The sequence below is a fragment of the Gigantopelta aegis genome, chromosome 4, assembly GCF_016097555.1.
Source record: "Gigantopelta aegis isolate Gae_Host chromosome 4, Gae_host_genome, whole genome shotgun sequence".
Taxonomy (NCBI): domain Eukaryota; kingdom Metazoa; phylum Mollusca; class Gastropoda; order Neomphalida; family Peltospiridae; genus Gigantopelta; species Gigantopelta aegis.
Genome location: NC_054702.1, coordinates 113234085 through 113251166, shown reverse-complemented (window position 1 = coordinate 113251166; position 17082 = coordinate 113234085). Strand labels below are relative to the sequence as shown.

Below are 17082 nucleotides of genomic sequence, written 5' to 3'. Positions count from 1 at the left end.
TAAAATAGCTTTGACCCAATTTTTTATTTATTTTTAATTCAGTGAACTTTTTTCATACATGGTACATACATGTATACATACATACATACATGTGCAAACCATGTAAAGGGAGGTAATTTTTTTTTTAAAAAGCTAAATATAACTTCCTGCCCTACATTCTACAATGTCCACGTCGTGACTGTTACCATGTCAGTTGTTAATATATACAAACAAAAATATTCTTTACAAACTCGTTCATTATTGCATTCTGGTCAAAAACCTTTAACAGTGTTAGCAACTAAGAAATACCTGCAATGAAACGCCACTGAGGTCGTCCATTGCACTTGTTAGAAAGCGCGCCGAACAGTGTAACTCGATTACGTCCCTTTAATGCGTGAACGTTTTAACAGATTAGATACCTCCAAATAATATTTGGTACATGTATTTTGATTACATGCAACAATTAATTGTGTTTAGTAAAAAATCGTATTCTGCAAATTATAACAAAGACATTAACTAAATTGACCCAAAGCCTCGATCTGAAAAAGGTACTTGCAAGTAACATCCCCTTTAAGAAATCTCGGGAATCCGAGATTTATATTATTTGCAATTAATGCACAAATAAATGTCATGTATTATTTGTTACATGTCAGTAATGTTTATTATATACTATCAATAGTCACACATCTAATTTTTCGTGTTATATTTTAAACCACATTTTACCAAACATTTGAATTATTTAGACTGGCATAGTTGTCATAAACTAATTTTGGGTCCAAATGTCCTCCTGTCCTTATCACCCAAGCCAAGGCAACGGAAATAGGCAATGCTTATGTACCGGTATACTGAAAATAATCAATAACGTTGTTGGGGTTTTTATGTGCAATTTTTATCCAGTAAAAAATTGTCCACTGATATACTCTGGATGACTACATCTAAAAGTCCTATTTTATTTAAAGTTCTATTTTATTTTTTCTGTGGGGAAAAGATATTAGGGGCCTACATACAATATTACGACATGGATACATGTAGCCTTAGGGATGTGCTTCACAATAAGAACAATGTTCGGAAGGGGGGGGGGGGGGGGGGTAAAAGCCATGTTCGGATTGCTTTTCAGGTAAAACATCGGTCCATCGAAGGTCAATGTTTCTTACAATTCGAAACAAGGGGGAGGGGGTAAACGCCATGTTCTGATTGCTTTTCAGGCCATAATATCGGTATTTTGGGGGCTAGTTTTTGCGGCGGCGCTCTCTACAATTGTCATCTACTGCATCAATACATCGTCGACCACTATCAATGTTTTTATGTTAGGATTAGGGGAGGGGGTCAAAACCATAGGATTATGAAAACCATTGACATTTATGGACCGTCCCTTATAAACACCACTTTGTACAAATGTGGACTTATTATACCGGTTAGAAAACAATGTCCATTTTTTTTTTCTTTCAATGTAAAAAATATGAACAGCAGATGTAATTCCTTACAGCATTTTTTTTTTGCAATATATTTACAATTACTGTTATACAGTGTCACATGTGTATATGGCATTGTAGTTTATTGATACTTTGATACACACAATCAAAATGGCAGTTGAAATGACAATTAAAATATAAAATGTCCTACATTTTAAATTATTAAAAAAAATACAAATAGAAAATGTACGCGTAAAGGATTTCCAGTGAATAATGAATACTCGCAGATTATTTCGTATCATGGGCGAACCAGTTTCGGTGAGCATAAGCATTCGGTTCTAAAGCATATCAATATTTATAAACAGACAGTTGTTATTCAAATACCTACCATTTTATTAGTATTTCTATACTTAACATGAACACTAAACTAACCGCTAAGTAGCTAAGTTTACTGCACGTGCGTCAAAAACTGTACGTAGCACGCACCAGCAGTAAATTTATATTAACTAGGCCTACGTAACCTGTTTCGGTGGGTGATACGTTTAGTGGTCTAGCTTACAAAAACTTTCAAACACAATTTGTTTTCAGTGTTTTATCAAATAGGGCCTATGTTTGTTATTCAACAAAACATGCACTTATAACAATTTATAAAAAAATATTTAAATTACAAAATGGAGCCCTTGAGAACCAATGTTAGGCATAACAGACAACATTTTAGGAAAACGAATATAACAATTAAGTATTGCAGTCGTGTTATAAGTTGAGCTAATGAATGGTTATAATGGTAAAATTGTTTGGTTAATAAATATATAAGCTGCATTCTGAGTGTTATTAAATATGTAAACAGATATCCAAATGATATTTAGGCCCATGTTAAAACATATAAGGACCATATATTTTTGGCAAGACTTAGTATTTATAAAGAGAGTTTTACCAGCAGATACCATGGCAATCATGCGACTTCCATAACCAGATACCAGTACAGCTAAGAACAAACAGAAATAGTTTTTAAAATTAAGTTTTCTTTCAAATTAATATTTGAAAATCATAGAAAAAAGGTAGGCATATTAAGAAATGTGCCGTGTTTATGGGTAGGTGAAGTTTAATCTTGCTTTCTTTGCTCGTTTTAACTTTATTTTTACGAACATTTTTATGAATATGACAGACTTTCCCCATGCAAAATTAAAATTAGTTAAAAATATTGAAATGTACGTACTGTTGCACACAAGCGACGCAACCACCGAAACAGGGCAACGGACAATACTGATAACACTTTGCGCTGTGCGTAATCATTTTCATAAAAAAGTGTAAATTAAATACTGATCATTATTTTTTGGAATATTTTTTTTAACATAATGTTGCATATTTAAAGTTTTAGTAATTATATTTTTGACTATACTATGTTTTTTATTGGTATATAAATTTTGTGAGTCATCTTTTGAAATACTCGACAATGTTCGGTGCTGAGAGAGGTATGGGGTTTTAGACATCGTCTGGCGTAACTTTGATGCTGGTACACAGTTCATTTTATGCACATTTTCACAAAGGGGCCATTTTGCTTTGACTTTTTTCTTTGACAATGAATCGACAGCACTACAATAAACAGCAGCAGGGAATGAAAAGTTCTCAGCCGAAGAAAGACGACCAACTTAAAGTGAAACATGAAACACAGACGCCGAGTAAACCGTCGGCGGACTCTAATCAGGAGCAGAAAGAGTCGAAAACCCCACAAAATGTGAACAACAAACCGAGTCCCCGTGGCGGTGGTGGCGGTGGTGGTGGTGGTGGTGGTGGAGGTGGAGGGTCTAATCACAGTAACCAGGATAGGTTTCAGCACCACAACCGTGGCCCTAACAGTCAAAACAGAGGGGGTCAGAATCGTCCACCTAGACATCAACACTTTGAAAAAGAACGAGGTCAAGATTCCAATAGGGTTAAGAGCGAGCCAAACGCAGAAGCTTCAGGTGACCCCAAGAAATTCACAGGAAGATGTCGATTATTCGTTGGAAATCTGGCCCCAGAGATGACAGAAGATGATTTCAAACAACTTTTTGAACCATTTGGAGATGTATCTGAAGTTTATGTCAATCCTTCCCGCAGTTTCGGATTCATTCGACTGGTATGTTTTATCATTTATGATTGAAGAATCCATGATGTTTTGCCCCCAAGGCAGTTCGCCCCATGTACCAGTTCGCCCCCAAGTCGATTCGTCCCCAACTATTTGTCGGTTCACCCCCAACTCTAGTTCACCAAGGTAAACATCTACGGTCCGTTTTTTAACATTTTGACATTTATTGGACCCGATGTTTACAACTTGAACAGCAAAAACAAGCGTGCAGTTTCCGCCCAGATTTCAGGCGGAATCGATACAACCATGGAATTAATTATTTCGTGGCGAAATATGAGATGTACCAATAAATATAAACACTTACTGTATAAAGAAAACTTCCCGAGTCACGTTTTACGCATAAATAGACAGTTTGTCCAAATAGTAATCCTGCATTAATCCAATTTTCAGTTACGAACAAAATCTCGAATATTCCCGCCGGCCATTGTGAGCATATTTAAAATGTGATTGAAAACTGTTGGTGGAATCGGATTATTTTTATTATTATTCGTCTCGGGTTCATGAGTTTATTCCACGATATTTAATGGAATATCACGTTTTATAATAATAAATAAATAAACTTAATTAATGAATAATATTGTTTAAAAATCAATTAATTGATAATAAATTAATAATAACAATTAAATTTAACTGAATAAAACTCCTAAAATAACTAATGACCAGTAATTATAGCTAAAAAAAAGAAATGAAATTAAAACAAAAAAGAAGAGAAAAAAAGAAGAAAAAAACCTTTGAATCACATGTAAGCAATGGCCTGTAATAATAATATTTAAAAACAATTACTAAAGGAAATAATAATTTTGGAAAAAGTAAATAAATGAAGGCCTTAAAATAAGTAATGACCTGTACTAACAATCATTATTTTTTTAATAATAATAAAAAAGAATAATACACCCCAAAACTTTAATGTGATAATATTATTAACAATGCATATAATGCAACCCACACAAAGCACATATGTAGAAACAAAAATAACAAAATAAATACATTTAATAATCAATTCCATTCAGTTCCGCAATATTTCTTTTTACGTAAAATGCTTGATACGAATAATTCTCGTTCCGCAAAATTTTCATTCCGCATTTTCGATGTGCCAGGATAAAAATAGTTTTCAAATGTTTAAATGTGTCATCTTCAAACATCTAATCCTGGAAAGGTTACCAAAGGTATTGTACTTAATATTTTTGTCTAAAATTTATTAAAATATGTTGTTGTACGTGTTGAGGCTCTTAAATAAAGCACATATGCCTGATTTTATTAAATCGTGATTGCAAATGGAAAATTCGATCCAATGGATAAACGTTACGGCACAGCAATAAACATCACAATAATATATATCGTGCCGGAGACGTTTATCTTGATGAACTACCCCAACTCCTAATTATTTGTTACTTTTAAACAGTTATTATATTGTTTCTTTAGAGGCATGTTAAAGTGTGTGTGTGCGCAGGGGTACAGAAAAGAGAAATATTTCACTAGCTGGGTACCAGACATTTCGACCCCAAGCCAGTTTTCCCCCATGGTCAGTTCGCCCCCAAATAGGAAGTCAGTTCGCCCCCACATGCATAGCCAGTTCGCCCCCCCACAAAGTAGTTCATCAAGATTAACTTTGTCTACAAGTGCAAGCACTACCAAAGTTAATCCTGGGGACGAACAACGCCATTAGCGCCCTTCCAGGTAGTTTTGCTCGGAACGGAATTCAATCCGAAACAAAAAGAAAAACGATTGTCATCACGTTTTCCCACCCAAATCAGGTACTGTGATCTATTTCGAGCATATGGACACTAAGAAATACTTACTTTGAAACGATCTTCACTTTGAATTAAAGGAACAAACGACACTCTATGACTTGTGTTTAAAACGCGCAGTGCATTATGGGAGGAAAATGAAAGTCGGAACAATCTTGTATGTGGAAAAGGCAGGAACGAGAAATGACTTTAATTTATTTTTAGTTTTATGGTTTTTGTTTTATTCATTATGGAACGAGAAATGACTTCACCGATCCGGAAAGAGTACCGTATTTTCCCCTCTATTGGGGTATTGCATTAACCATATGAACTGGGTATTGCATTAAACACTACAAGCGATGTAGTGCTAGGCCTGGATTCGAACTCCAGACCATCGGGACTGTAGCTGACCACTGTATCCACTCGACCATGCAGTGGATCAACAAGTGAAACTGCATTTTAATACTTAATAGGGTGTATTTTGACGGAATGAACCGAATGTCTACGGAATAAAACAAAGATTTAGTCCCATGATGCCTCATTCTGTCTTCTGTGCTATATTTCTTCCAAAAGCACCCGTGTGGAAGAACTTTTATACAGAATAGTCAAAATGTCTAATTTTTCAAAGGCAAAACATAGCGATACTGGATTATGAAATATAAACTTCATGTTGGTTTTACAGAACAAATTGTTTTAAAATATATTGTATATAACTATCGCTAACCCTAACCCTAACCTTAAACTAATTCCAAGAAATATTTCTTTAAAATAGGGGGGGGGGGGGGGGGAATACGGTACTTTTGCCACCGATCCTTTATAATGCACCGCGCTTTTTAAACACGTCATACAGTCGGTCGTTTTTTCCTTTAATTCAAAGTGAAGATCGTTTCAAAGTAAGTATCCATATTATTATTAGCCATTTAATTTTTTTTTTAGCCAATGGCTAATTTGGCTACTGACAGCGCGAGCCCCCCCCCCCCCCCCAATAAATATATATTTATATTTATTATAGTTTTAAAGTCTTTTTTCTTCTATTTATTCATTATTCATTACCAAATGTTAGGTAATTTTCTGTCTTTGGATCCATATTAATGCCTATCATAGAGGCACCGATTTTCCGTATAAAAGAAATAAATATGCAATGAGGCAAAATATGTCAGTAGTTTGTATTTCTTTTTGGTTTAAATTTAAACAAGTAACTTGTCAGGAAAGTGAACTTGTACAAACTCTTGCTTCTGGGGTTCTCTTTTGAACGGGCAAAGTGCGACGTCGTTTGGCAGAAAGCATTTTCAGGCTGCAAAATGACCGGGTTCGCATTGCAAAAAGCGATGCAAAATCTTGCGATCGCGATGCAGTATTGTAACAATGACTAGCAGTTTGCGATGCATGTTTTTTGTAACCAAATTGATCTTTGAATTGAGATCGCGGGAGAAGAACGCACTTAGGGGTGTCGATTTTCCGTGATCGCAGTCAAGGTGACTGATTCGCCAATGATAAACATTTAAAAAATTTATGTCAGTGTACAACCTTCTCGCGCGTGTTAGTATTTCAAATAGAAAATACTGTCGGAATACACAGATGATGTTTGACGTTTTAACAAGAACAGTGACGTAACGTACTAGTTGCTACGTCATCGTGGTAACCTAATTTGCAAGCAGCTATGACCTTGTACACTGAACTTGTAGCCTACCGTGCACGCAAATATATTATGTTCACGAATTAAATATACCACGAAAATTGCGAACATGCTGATAGCTCCGCAAATTTAATTACGCGTTAACTTATTTCCGATTTAGCTTTGAATAATGCCTATAGATACAAAACACATAGCGCATTGCATGCACTTTATTTTTATCGTCAAATTACCTGCCACGTGGTTTTATACTACAAGTGACACTCGGTGCTATACATGATCTGCGTTCAGCGATAGCCAGTAGTCAAAATGTCTGATAATTATTTTGGCCGGTTGTCGAAGTGGTCGTTCGGTTTAACTTGTTGCGTGAAAAACAGTCTTGCAAACATTAACGACAAACGGCTGGCTGAACTCACGTCTAGTATCTCGTGACTACGAGATTTCAGTTTGTTGTTTTTACACTGATTATTCTTATATTCGATACATACTTGTGGCTTTCGTTATTTGTAAACCTGAATGCAACCTATGAATACTACTAATAAATAGTATTTGGTCTAGTTTGTGATTTTTCAAGTTTTCTGCATCATGTATTATCAGACATACATGCGGACAAGACTAACGGCACGCGGACTGCATAGCGAGAATGTCTCGAGTATAATTATATCGTACGTGAAACTGTCATTGAAAGGAGTTCAATTGATATTGGTAGTTTTTATTATATTATTGGCAAAAACTATTGTGAAAATGTAAAATGAAAGCTTGATCGCGAATTATTTTAGCTGCGAAAATGTTTGCGTATACATACGGTATTATCGACTAATTAACAGCTTGGCGTTTTTAATTTCGAATTGCCTCGGCAAATAATGTTCCGGTAAAATACGTATATATATCGTTTAAGAATTGTCAATTTTCATAACAAAAATGAACACGGAATACGTTGGAATGATCAGCCAAATGAGGAATTTTTCTCGGGCTTCAATCGCACTTTGGATCAGACATACAAATCAACTCAGGAAAGACTAAAAAATCACTTTGAACAAGTTAGATGACCAAGCTGCTTAGCATAACCATTGACAAATATTATTCAGAAATATGTTGTACTATAAAAATTAAACCCTGACATTTCTATGCTATTTTCTATATAGCCAAAAAAACTTATGTGAGATTCTCTGGGTGTGTGTGTGGAGGGGGAGGGGGGGAGGCAACTGCCCCCCTTGACCTCCGGAGGATACGGCCGTGTAAACAAATGACAGTGATGACCCTTCACATGTACTGTTCTGTACTTGTTTTATTTTGGGGTAAGCAGCCCACAATACAGATACATGTATAAGAAATATGCAATATTATTGAAAAGAATGTGTTTTATTCATGTTTACTCATTTTATTAAAGTGCTAATCAAATTCCAATAGTTGCTAATCAATTCTCCATCCAGTAGGAAAAACAGCTAATCAAAATTTTAAAAAACAAATTGCACCCTGATTTTGTAATTTTGAAAAAAACACGGGAATTTAACTTGTGAATATGCCACGACACAGACTTCGAACATTTTCAGTTTTCTTTACGATTTGATCTGGAAAATAATTACAAACGATCACACTATAAACCACTTCCCTTGTGTAATTTATTTTGAACAAAGCCTGGCATACAATATGCAATTACTGCATTCCTTTGTGAGATCGGAAATATGGCAATGCCGCAAATGTTAAAAATTAATAAGCAAACATAACATAATATATCTTTCACTTGAGTAAATATCGGACAATTTTAGCTCACAATGTTCTATTTTTCCCGTTAAATCGCTGTGAATAAGCGAAGAAAACACGACTGGTAAAACGTCTAGATACTCTACATTAAACATTTGGCGTAACATACAAAGGTACTAGTGTCATAGCGTAGCACAGGCAGATGTCGGTGTCCATAGTTTCTAGTTCGAAAAATAAATTTTAATTAATCAAATGCGCTATTTAAAGTTAAATAATGTTTTGGAAAAAAATCGGGAATTCCGTTTCAGATAGGTATTTCTACAATTCCGCGATTGCGGAAAATCGGAATTACGATTTTCCGCGAAGTTAAAAAAATCAATACTATTTTACTATTGCCACACGCTGTAAAACTGCGCAGTACTATTGGCAAACGCTAGACTGGATTATGCGCTTCACGGTAAACTAAATGATCACATTGGGAACCAATCAAATACTTCGCGAACGTTAGCGAAACGTTTGCTGGCTGAACTTGGGGCTGGTTTACTGCTTAGTCTGTTGCGCCTGCTCAGATGGGACAGGTTTTTTCCCAGGAATAAGTTTAGCCAGCGGTTTGTCACTAACCCTTGTTTTGGAAGACAGATTTTATACGCTACACATTAAACGGAATGACCATTTCGGGAACCAGCATTTGTTTGCATACGTTTAAAAAAAATGGCTGGCTGAACGTTGCAATGTTACTTTATTTCCGCTGTGTCATGCGCATACTTCAGTTTGCAGACGACGTTAGACTGTCAAAGAGGTGATAAAATAAATGTTTACGTTTTGTGAACCCTAAGCCCCGTTGAATAGTTGTAAAGTTAAAAACAAAACCTCATGTATTTTTCTTACTTAATCTGTTTTAAAAGATTGTAAATTTAATTTTGAAGAATTTCATGTGAAATTGATGAAATTTAAAAATAATTTTTGTGATGGACATGCCAAGATTTTGATTGATTAAACATAACTATTGTTTTTACTAAAAACGTTTTAGTCACATTATTCCTTATAAAAGTGGGTGATTAAATCAGGTTAGAATTTTATCGGGCCAAAATCATCCGCAGTTCCTTAACTACAATCTTTGCAAATTTATTTTTTTAACTTTTCAGTACAAGCAAAAAAAATAAAAATAATAACAACATGTTAAATAATTCACTATTATAAACAATGTGCATGCACTTGTGCTTGCTTTTTTTCCCCGTCTGATAGCTTTTTATGTAACTTGTTGAAATAATCAACAGTAAGCCAATACTCTTCAAAAGAAGAAACGCAAAACCACATTGTCGTAACATTTGGAGAATTGATTTAATTATTGAATGGTGAGTCCGATAATTACCAAATGTTGCAGGATTGTTCACAATTCACTCTAGTCCATTGTGAGTAAGTGATAGGACACACCACCAAGGTCAAGGTCATCTGGAGTCAATACCGGGTGTGGCCTCCGCGTGTGTTTACAACTGCCTGGCACCGCCTGCCCATTGAAGCAACCAGAGTACGGATGACGTCCCGGGGGATGGTGGCCCACTCGGCCTGCAAGGCTGCTGCCAGTTCGGGCAGGGTCTGGGGCTGTGGTCGCTGTCGGAGGCGTCGGTCCAACTCGTCCCATAGATGCTCAATTGGGTTCAAATCCGGTGATATCGATGGCCAAGGAAGGACATTAATGTTGTTGTTCTGTAGGAAAGCCGTTGTGAGACGTGCTGTGTGAGGCCTGGCGTTGTCATGTTGGAACACTGCGTTGGCGTTGGCCATAACTGGAACGATGTGTGGCCGGAGGATCTGGTCAATGTAGCCCTGTGCATTCAGGTTGCCCTGCACGTGGACCAGGTCAGTTCTGCCAGTGTGTGAGATGGCTGCCCACACCATGACACTACCCCCGCCGAATCTGTCCACTTCCTGCACGCAGTTTGCCGCATAACGTTCACCACGACGCCTATACACGCGACATCTTCCATCATGACGTCGGAGCAGAAATCGGGACTCGTCACTGAACCACACCTGTCTCCATCGCAGTTGAGGCCATTGTCGATGAATCTGGCACCACTGCAGTCGGAGTCGACGGTGTTGTGGTGTTAAGATGACACCTCGAACTGGACGTCTGGCACGAATTCCTACCTCACGTAGGCGGTTCCGTACGGTCTGGTCGGATATCCTGCGCAAACCTAGTATTGCTGCTGCTGTGGAGGTGGCAGTAGTCAATCGTTCCCGAAGGTGGCGTATCCGGATGTAGCGGCCCTGCCCGGGGGTAGTGACCCGTGGTCGACCGGATCTAGGGAGGTCACGTGTTGATCCATGTTGCTGGTAACGGTCCCACAGTCTGGAGATGGTGCTTGAGGATACATGGAATGCCCTGGCAACGGCCGTTCTGGATTCACCTGCGTCTAGTCGGCCGATGGCATTGTTTCTCAGCGGTTCACTGAGACGTGGCATGTCCTGGATTGTCAACTGTCGGCCAGATACAGAGGCCAGGCAAGTGAACACCCTGCACTTCTATACTGTCGGTGTTCATGTTGCACGTGCAGACAACGCACGTGCAGTGGTGACATGGTTTGCACGTGACTGCGTTTTTGTGAATATTCACATTTTGGAACTTTATTGTACAGTAGCTGCGTTTTATCGAATGTAACCGTGGGAATGTGTTTGGGACATGCAATGACCTTATATTCACAAAGCATGAACCGGTAGGAAACATAAAATCGGAGTTATAACCCATTTGTACCCTTTTGCGTTTCTTTTTTTGAAGAGATATATATATATATATATGACACACACACACATATATATTTGACCGGAAATAAGCCCAGGGGGCCAAGACAACTCATTGTGAGCTTAGCATGGGGTGGGCTTATTTCCAGACATGGGGCCTGTTTTGTTGAAACAAAAAAACGTTCAGTAGCACATCTATTAATTAGTGTTCCATTTGTTATTAATAAATAATAATTGTTTATTAATTCAATTGTTTTTTTTACTAGTATCTAATTATCAGAAACTCACCTTTCTGTTACAATTACTTACCAGTGCTGTTTATTTACATCCAAAATTTAATGCTGAGAAGACTTAAAACAACAGCAATTAACAACAAACTCAATAGCGTATAGCTTAGCTTAATAACTGGTTTTAACGTGTCCATATACTACTAGGGTTTCGAACACGCCTATCCCGAGTCCGGCCTCCGATAGGATCGGGGATCTGACTCGGGACAGGGATAACCTAACAAATACGAGAAATTTTGAATATTAACGCCAAAAGTATAAAAAGGGGAAAATTGTGGTTAAAAAGTTTTGGCTTCGCCCTTAAAGAAAAATATCAACATTACTAACCTATATAAATTATTAATATAATATATTTTCGGCGCAAATTTAGATGGGCTGGTCTAATAGTAATAATAATTCTTAAACAATATTCATTAAGCCCATGGGAGGTTAAGAGGAAAGGGGCTGCCAGTCATATTTTAAACATTGGTGTGACCAGGTGAGGGTCGGGAGGGAGGGGAGGCCGGCCCTACACAAAACCTAAGGCCGAACCGCCTACGCATATAGCCCCAAAATAGCATATACACACGTTTCTGACACAGGCAGCCAGCTTCAGTAGTTACAAAGAATTGTCAATCTAGGTAATTGTTCTTAGCCAATCAGAATACGGTATTTGTCTAATTAGTATTAACTGCGGACCCAATGTGGTGGTAAAAATAGACATTGGTTTTTAGTTCAGACTTGGGTTTGGGTACTTCAAAGAAATACTGCAGGCATGAAATTGAAAACAATGTTACACACTGTTACTGTTAAACTGCTAAATCTCACTGGTGGTAAAATATTGTGTTACATTTGTGTTTAATTATCTGCAGGAGGTATGACCTTTTAAATGAACTAAGCAAAGTTGCAGTTTCATGTTATTTATAAGGTGATGAAGTTGGGGGTGGGCTTATTTACGAATGAGGGCCTAATTTCTTAAATGCTATCAAAACTGAGGGGGCTTATTCAAAGACATGTGCTAATTTCCAGTCAAATACGGTACTTCTCATCAAAGATTTGACATCATCAAAGTAATAATAAACATTAGAGAATATGTCTTGACATACATCTTTCTTTTAGACTTGTATAATGTGTACATAACATGGTCACACCCATGTATCTAAAGACAGCTGAATTTAAAAGTGAATACCCAAGAGACTACCTAGCAGGGCTTCTATAATGTGTACATAACATGGTCACACCCATATATCTAAAGACAGCTGAATTTAAAAGTGAATACCCAAGAGACTATACCTAGCAGGGCTTCTATAATGTGTACATAACATGGTCACACCCATGTATCTAAAGACAGCTGAATTTAAAAGTGAATACCCAAGAGACTATACCTAGCAGGGATTCTATAATGTGTACATAACATGGTCACACCCATATATCTAAAGACAGAGCTGAATTTAAAAGTGAATACCCAAGAGACTATACCTAGCAGGGCTTCTATAATGTGTACATAACATGGTCACACCCATATATCTAAAGACAGCTGAATTTAAAAGTGAATACCCAAGAGACTATACCTAGCAGGGCTTCTATAATGTGTACATAACATGGTCACACCCATGTATCTAAAGACAGCTGAATTTAAAAGTGAATACCCAAGAGACTATACCTAGCAGGGCTTCTATAATGTGTACATAACATGGTCACACCCATATATCTAAAGACAGCTGAATTTAAAAGTGAATACCCAAGAGACTATACCTAGCAGGGTTTCTATAATGTGTACATAACATGGTCACACCCATATATCTAAAGACAGAGCTGAATTTAAAAGTGAATACCCAAGAGACTATACCTAGCAGGGTTTCTATAATGTGTACATAACATGGTCACACCCATATATCTAAAGACAGAGCTGAATTTAAAAGTGAATACCCAAGAGACTATACCTAGCAGGGCTTCTATAATGTGTACATAACATGGTCACACCCATATATCTAAAGACAGAGCTGAATTTAAAAGTGAATACCCAAGAGACTATACCTAGCAGGGCTTCTATAATGTGTACATAACATGGTCACACCCATATATCTAAAGACAGAGCTGAATTTAAAAGTGAATACCCAAGAGACTATACCTAGCAGGGTTTCTATAATGTGTACATAACATGGTCACACCCATGTATCTAAAGACAGCTGAATTTAAAAGTGAATACCCAAGAGACTATACCTAGCAGGGCTTCTATAATGTGTACATAACATGGTCACACCCATATATCTAAAGACAGCTGAATTTAAAAGTGAATACCCAAGAGACTATACCTAGCAGGGTTTCTATAATGTGTACATAACATGGTCACACCCATGTATCTAAAGACAGCTGAATTTAAAAGTGAATACCCAAGAGACTATACCTAGCAGGGCTTCTATAATGTGTACATAACATGGTCACACCCATATATCTAAAGACAGAGCTGAATTTAAAAGTGAATACCCAAGAGACTATACCTAGCAGGGATTCTATAATGTGTACATAACATGGTCACACCCATATATCTAAAGACAGAGCTGAATTTAAAAGTGAATACCCAAGAGACTATACCTAGCAGGGCTTCTATAATGTGTACATAACATGGTCACACCCATATATCTAAAGACAGAGCTGAATTTAAAAGTGAATACCCAAGAGACTATACCTAGCAGGGTTTCTATAATGTGTACATAACATGGTCACACCCATATATCTAAAGACAGCTGAATTTAAAAGTGAATACCCAAGAGACTATACCTAGCAGGGCTTCTATAATGTGTACATAACATGGTCACACCCATGTATCTAAAGACAGCTGAATTTAAAAGTGAATACCCAAGAGACTATACCTAGCAGGGCTTCTATAATGTGTACATAACATGGTCACACCCATATATCTAAAGACAGCTGAATTTAAAAGTGAATACCCAAGAGACTATACCTAGCAGGGTTTCTATAATGTGTACATAACATGGTCACACCCATATATCTAAAGACAGAGCTGAATTTAAAAGTGAATACCCAAGAGACTATACCTAGCAGGGTTTCTATAATGTGTACATAACATGGTCACACCCATATATCTAAAGACAGAGCTGAATTTAAAAGTGAATACCCAAGAGACTATACCTAGCAGGGCTTCTATAATGTGTACATAACATGGTCACACCCATATATCTAAAGACAGAGCTGAATTTAAAAGTGAATACCCAAGAGACTATACCTAGCAGGGCTTCTATAATGTGTACATAACATGGTCACACCCATATATCTAAAGACAGAGCTGAATTTAAAAGTGAATACCCAAGAGACTATACCTAGCAGGGTTTCTATAATGTGTACATAACATGGTCACACCCATGTATCTAAAGACAGCTGAATTTAAAAGTGAATACCCAAGAGACTATACCTAGCAGGGCTTCTATAATGTGTACATAACATGGTCACACCCATATATCTAAAGACAGAGCTGAATTTAAAAGTGAATACCCAAGAGACTATACCTAGCAGGGATTCTATAATGTGTACATAACATGGTCACACCCATATATCTAAAGACAGAGCTGAATTTAAAAGTGAATACCCAAGAGACTATACCTAGCAGGGCTTCTATAATGTGTACATAACATGGTCACACCCATATATCTAAAGACAGAGCTGAATTTAAAAGTGAATACCCAAGAGACTATACCTAGCAGGGTTTCTATAATGTGTACATAACATGGTCACACCCATGTATCTAAAGACAGCTGAATTTAAAAGTGAATACCCAAGAGACTATACCTAGCAGGGCTTCTATAATGTGTACATAACATGGTCACACCCATATATCTAAAGACAGAGCTGAATTTAAAAGTGAATACCCAAGAGACTATACCTAGCAGGGTTTCTATAATTTGTACATAACATGGTCACACCCATGTATCTAAAGACAGCTGAATTTAAAAGTGAATACCCAAGAGACTATACCTAGCAGGGCTTCTATAATGTGTACATAACATGGTCACACCCATATATCTAAAGACAGCTGAATTTAAAAGTGAATACCCAAGAGACTATACCTAGCAGGGTTTCTATAATGTGTACATAACATGGTCACACCCATGTATCTAAAGACAGTTGAATTTAAAAGTGAATACCCAAGAGACTATACCTAGCAGGGCTTCTATAATGTGTACATAACATGGTCACACCCATATATCTAAAGACAGCTGAATTTAAAAGTGAATACCCAAGAGACTATACCTAGCAGGGCTTCTATAATGTGTACATAACATGGTCACACCCATATATCTAAAGACAGAGCTGAATTTAAAAGTGAATACCCAAGAGACTATACCTAGCAGGGATTCTATAATGTGTACATAACATGGTCACACCCATGTATCTAAAGACAGCTGAATTTAAAAGTGAATACCCAAGAGACTATACCTAGCAGGGCTTCTACAATTGTTATAAAATACACTCGCCATGAGATCAGTCATTTAAAACATTTACTAGCCATGATTAAAAATTCACTAGCCCTACTTTACTTTAAGTTAATACAATTTTAATAAATAATAGTAATAATAAGATATGTTACCTAAAGAGGGAGATAGAGCTTAAAAACACTAACATTGGGGTGGGGTGGGGAGTTAGGATATTCATATTTACAAAATAGACTTAACTGGAACATTTGACCCAAAAAAAATTACTTGCCGTTGGGCATGGTAATAGTAGTTATTTACTAGCCCAACATTGAATATCACTAGCCATGGGAGTGGGGCTACCATAATCTAGAAGCCCTGCCTAGCATTCTCGCTCCCAAATTATTTTGCCAACTCTCTGAACTCCCATTCAAATAAATAAAAGCGTAACGTCTCACAGGAAAGCATGTTAGTTTTTAACTCTGTTCAGTCTTGTCTAGAATTGAAAAAGTAGGAGAAGTGACTTATCACTTCACTACTTCGATAATAATTTAAACAATATAATTGTATGTTTCATTAAAAAAATTATATTAAGTAGTTGATAATGTGTGTTTCCAGTTTCCCGACCTACCCTAATTTTATGTGGCAACCCTGAAATTTTTGGAAGCAAAAAACCCCCAAAACAAACAAACTTTTTTGTTTTAAAATCATGATCCCTGATTTTTTGTAATCCACAAACTAGTTTCAGAACACCTCGGCCGATTACGGTTTCTTGATTTGATTCTATATAAAAAAAATTTTTTATACTGAACAAAATAAGAAACTTCCGCTAACTTTGCTTGAACATAATTTGATGAAAACAAACCAGGGGAATAATTGTTATATATGCGTTTAAAGAGTGTTCCATGATGCATCGTTTGGTGCAAAAATCATGGCCATAGGTTAACAGAAACTGGGAGAAATTTTGACCAAGTGTGGTAGGGGTTAAAAATAAAAACACCCACTTAATAACTGGTATGGCCACCTCTTGAATTGACCACTGCAGTGCATCGCAGGCGCATAGA

General features: G+C 36.9%; 2 protein-coding genes across 5 annotated transcripts in view; one reads left to right on the top strand and one right to left on the bottom strand.

Moving 5' to 3' along the window:
* Positions 1-483, bottom strand: part of LOC121371827 (zinc finger MYM-type protein 3-like) — a 29124-nt gene extending 28641 nt beyond the window's left edge. The window contains exon 1 of one of the 2 annotated variants that reach the window (XM_041498003.1): positions 289-483. In XM_041498003.1, the coding sequence (XP_041353937.1) occupies positions 289-318 (30 nt within the window). In that variant the 5' untranslated portion in view covers positions 319-483. The remainder of the gene's footprint in view (positions 1-288) is intronic. The other variant, XM_041498002.1, reaches the window with a different exon arrangement.
* A 2430-nt stretch (positions 484-2913) lies between these two features.
* Positions 2914-17082, top strand: part of LOC121371826 (non-POU domain-containing octamer-binding protein-like) — a 78157-nt gene continuing 63988 nt past the window's right edge. For 2 of the 3 annotated variants that reach the window (XR_005957831.1, XR_005957832.1), the window contains exon 1: positions 2914-3510. Coding sequence is in view for 1 of the 3 variants with exons in the window: in XM_041498001.1 (XP_041353935.1) it covers positions 2971-3510 (540 nt within the window). In the remaining 2 variants the exon portion in view is untranslated. The remainder of the gene's footprint in view (positions 3511-17082) is intronic. The other variant, XM_041498001.1, reaches the window with a different exon arrangement.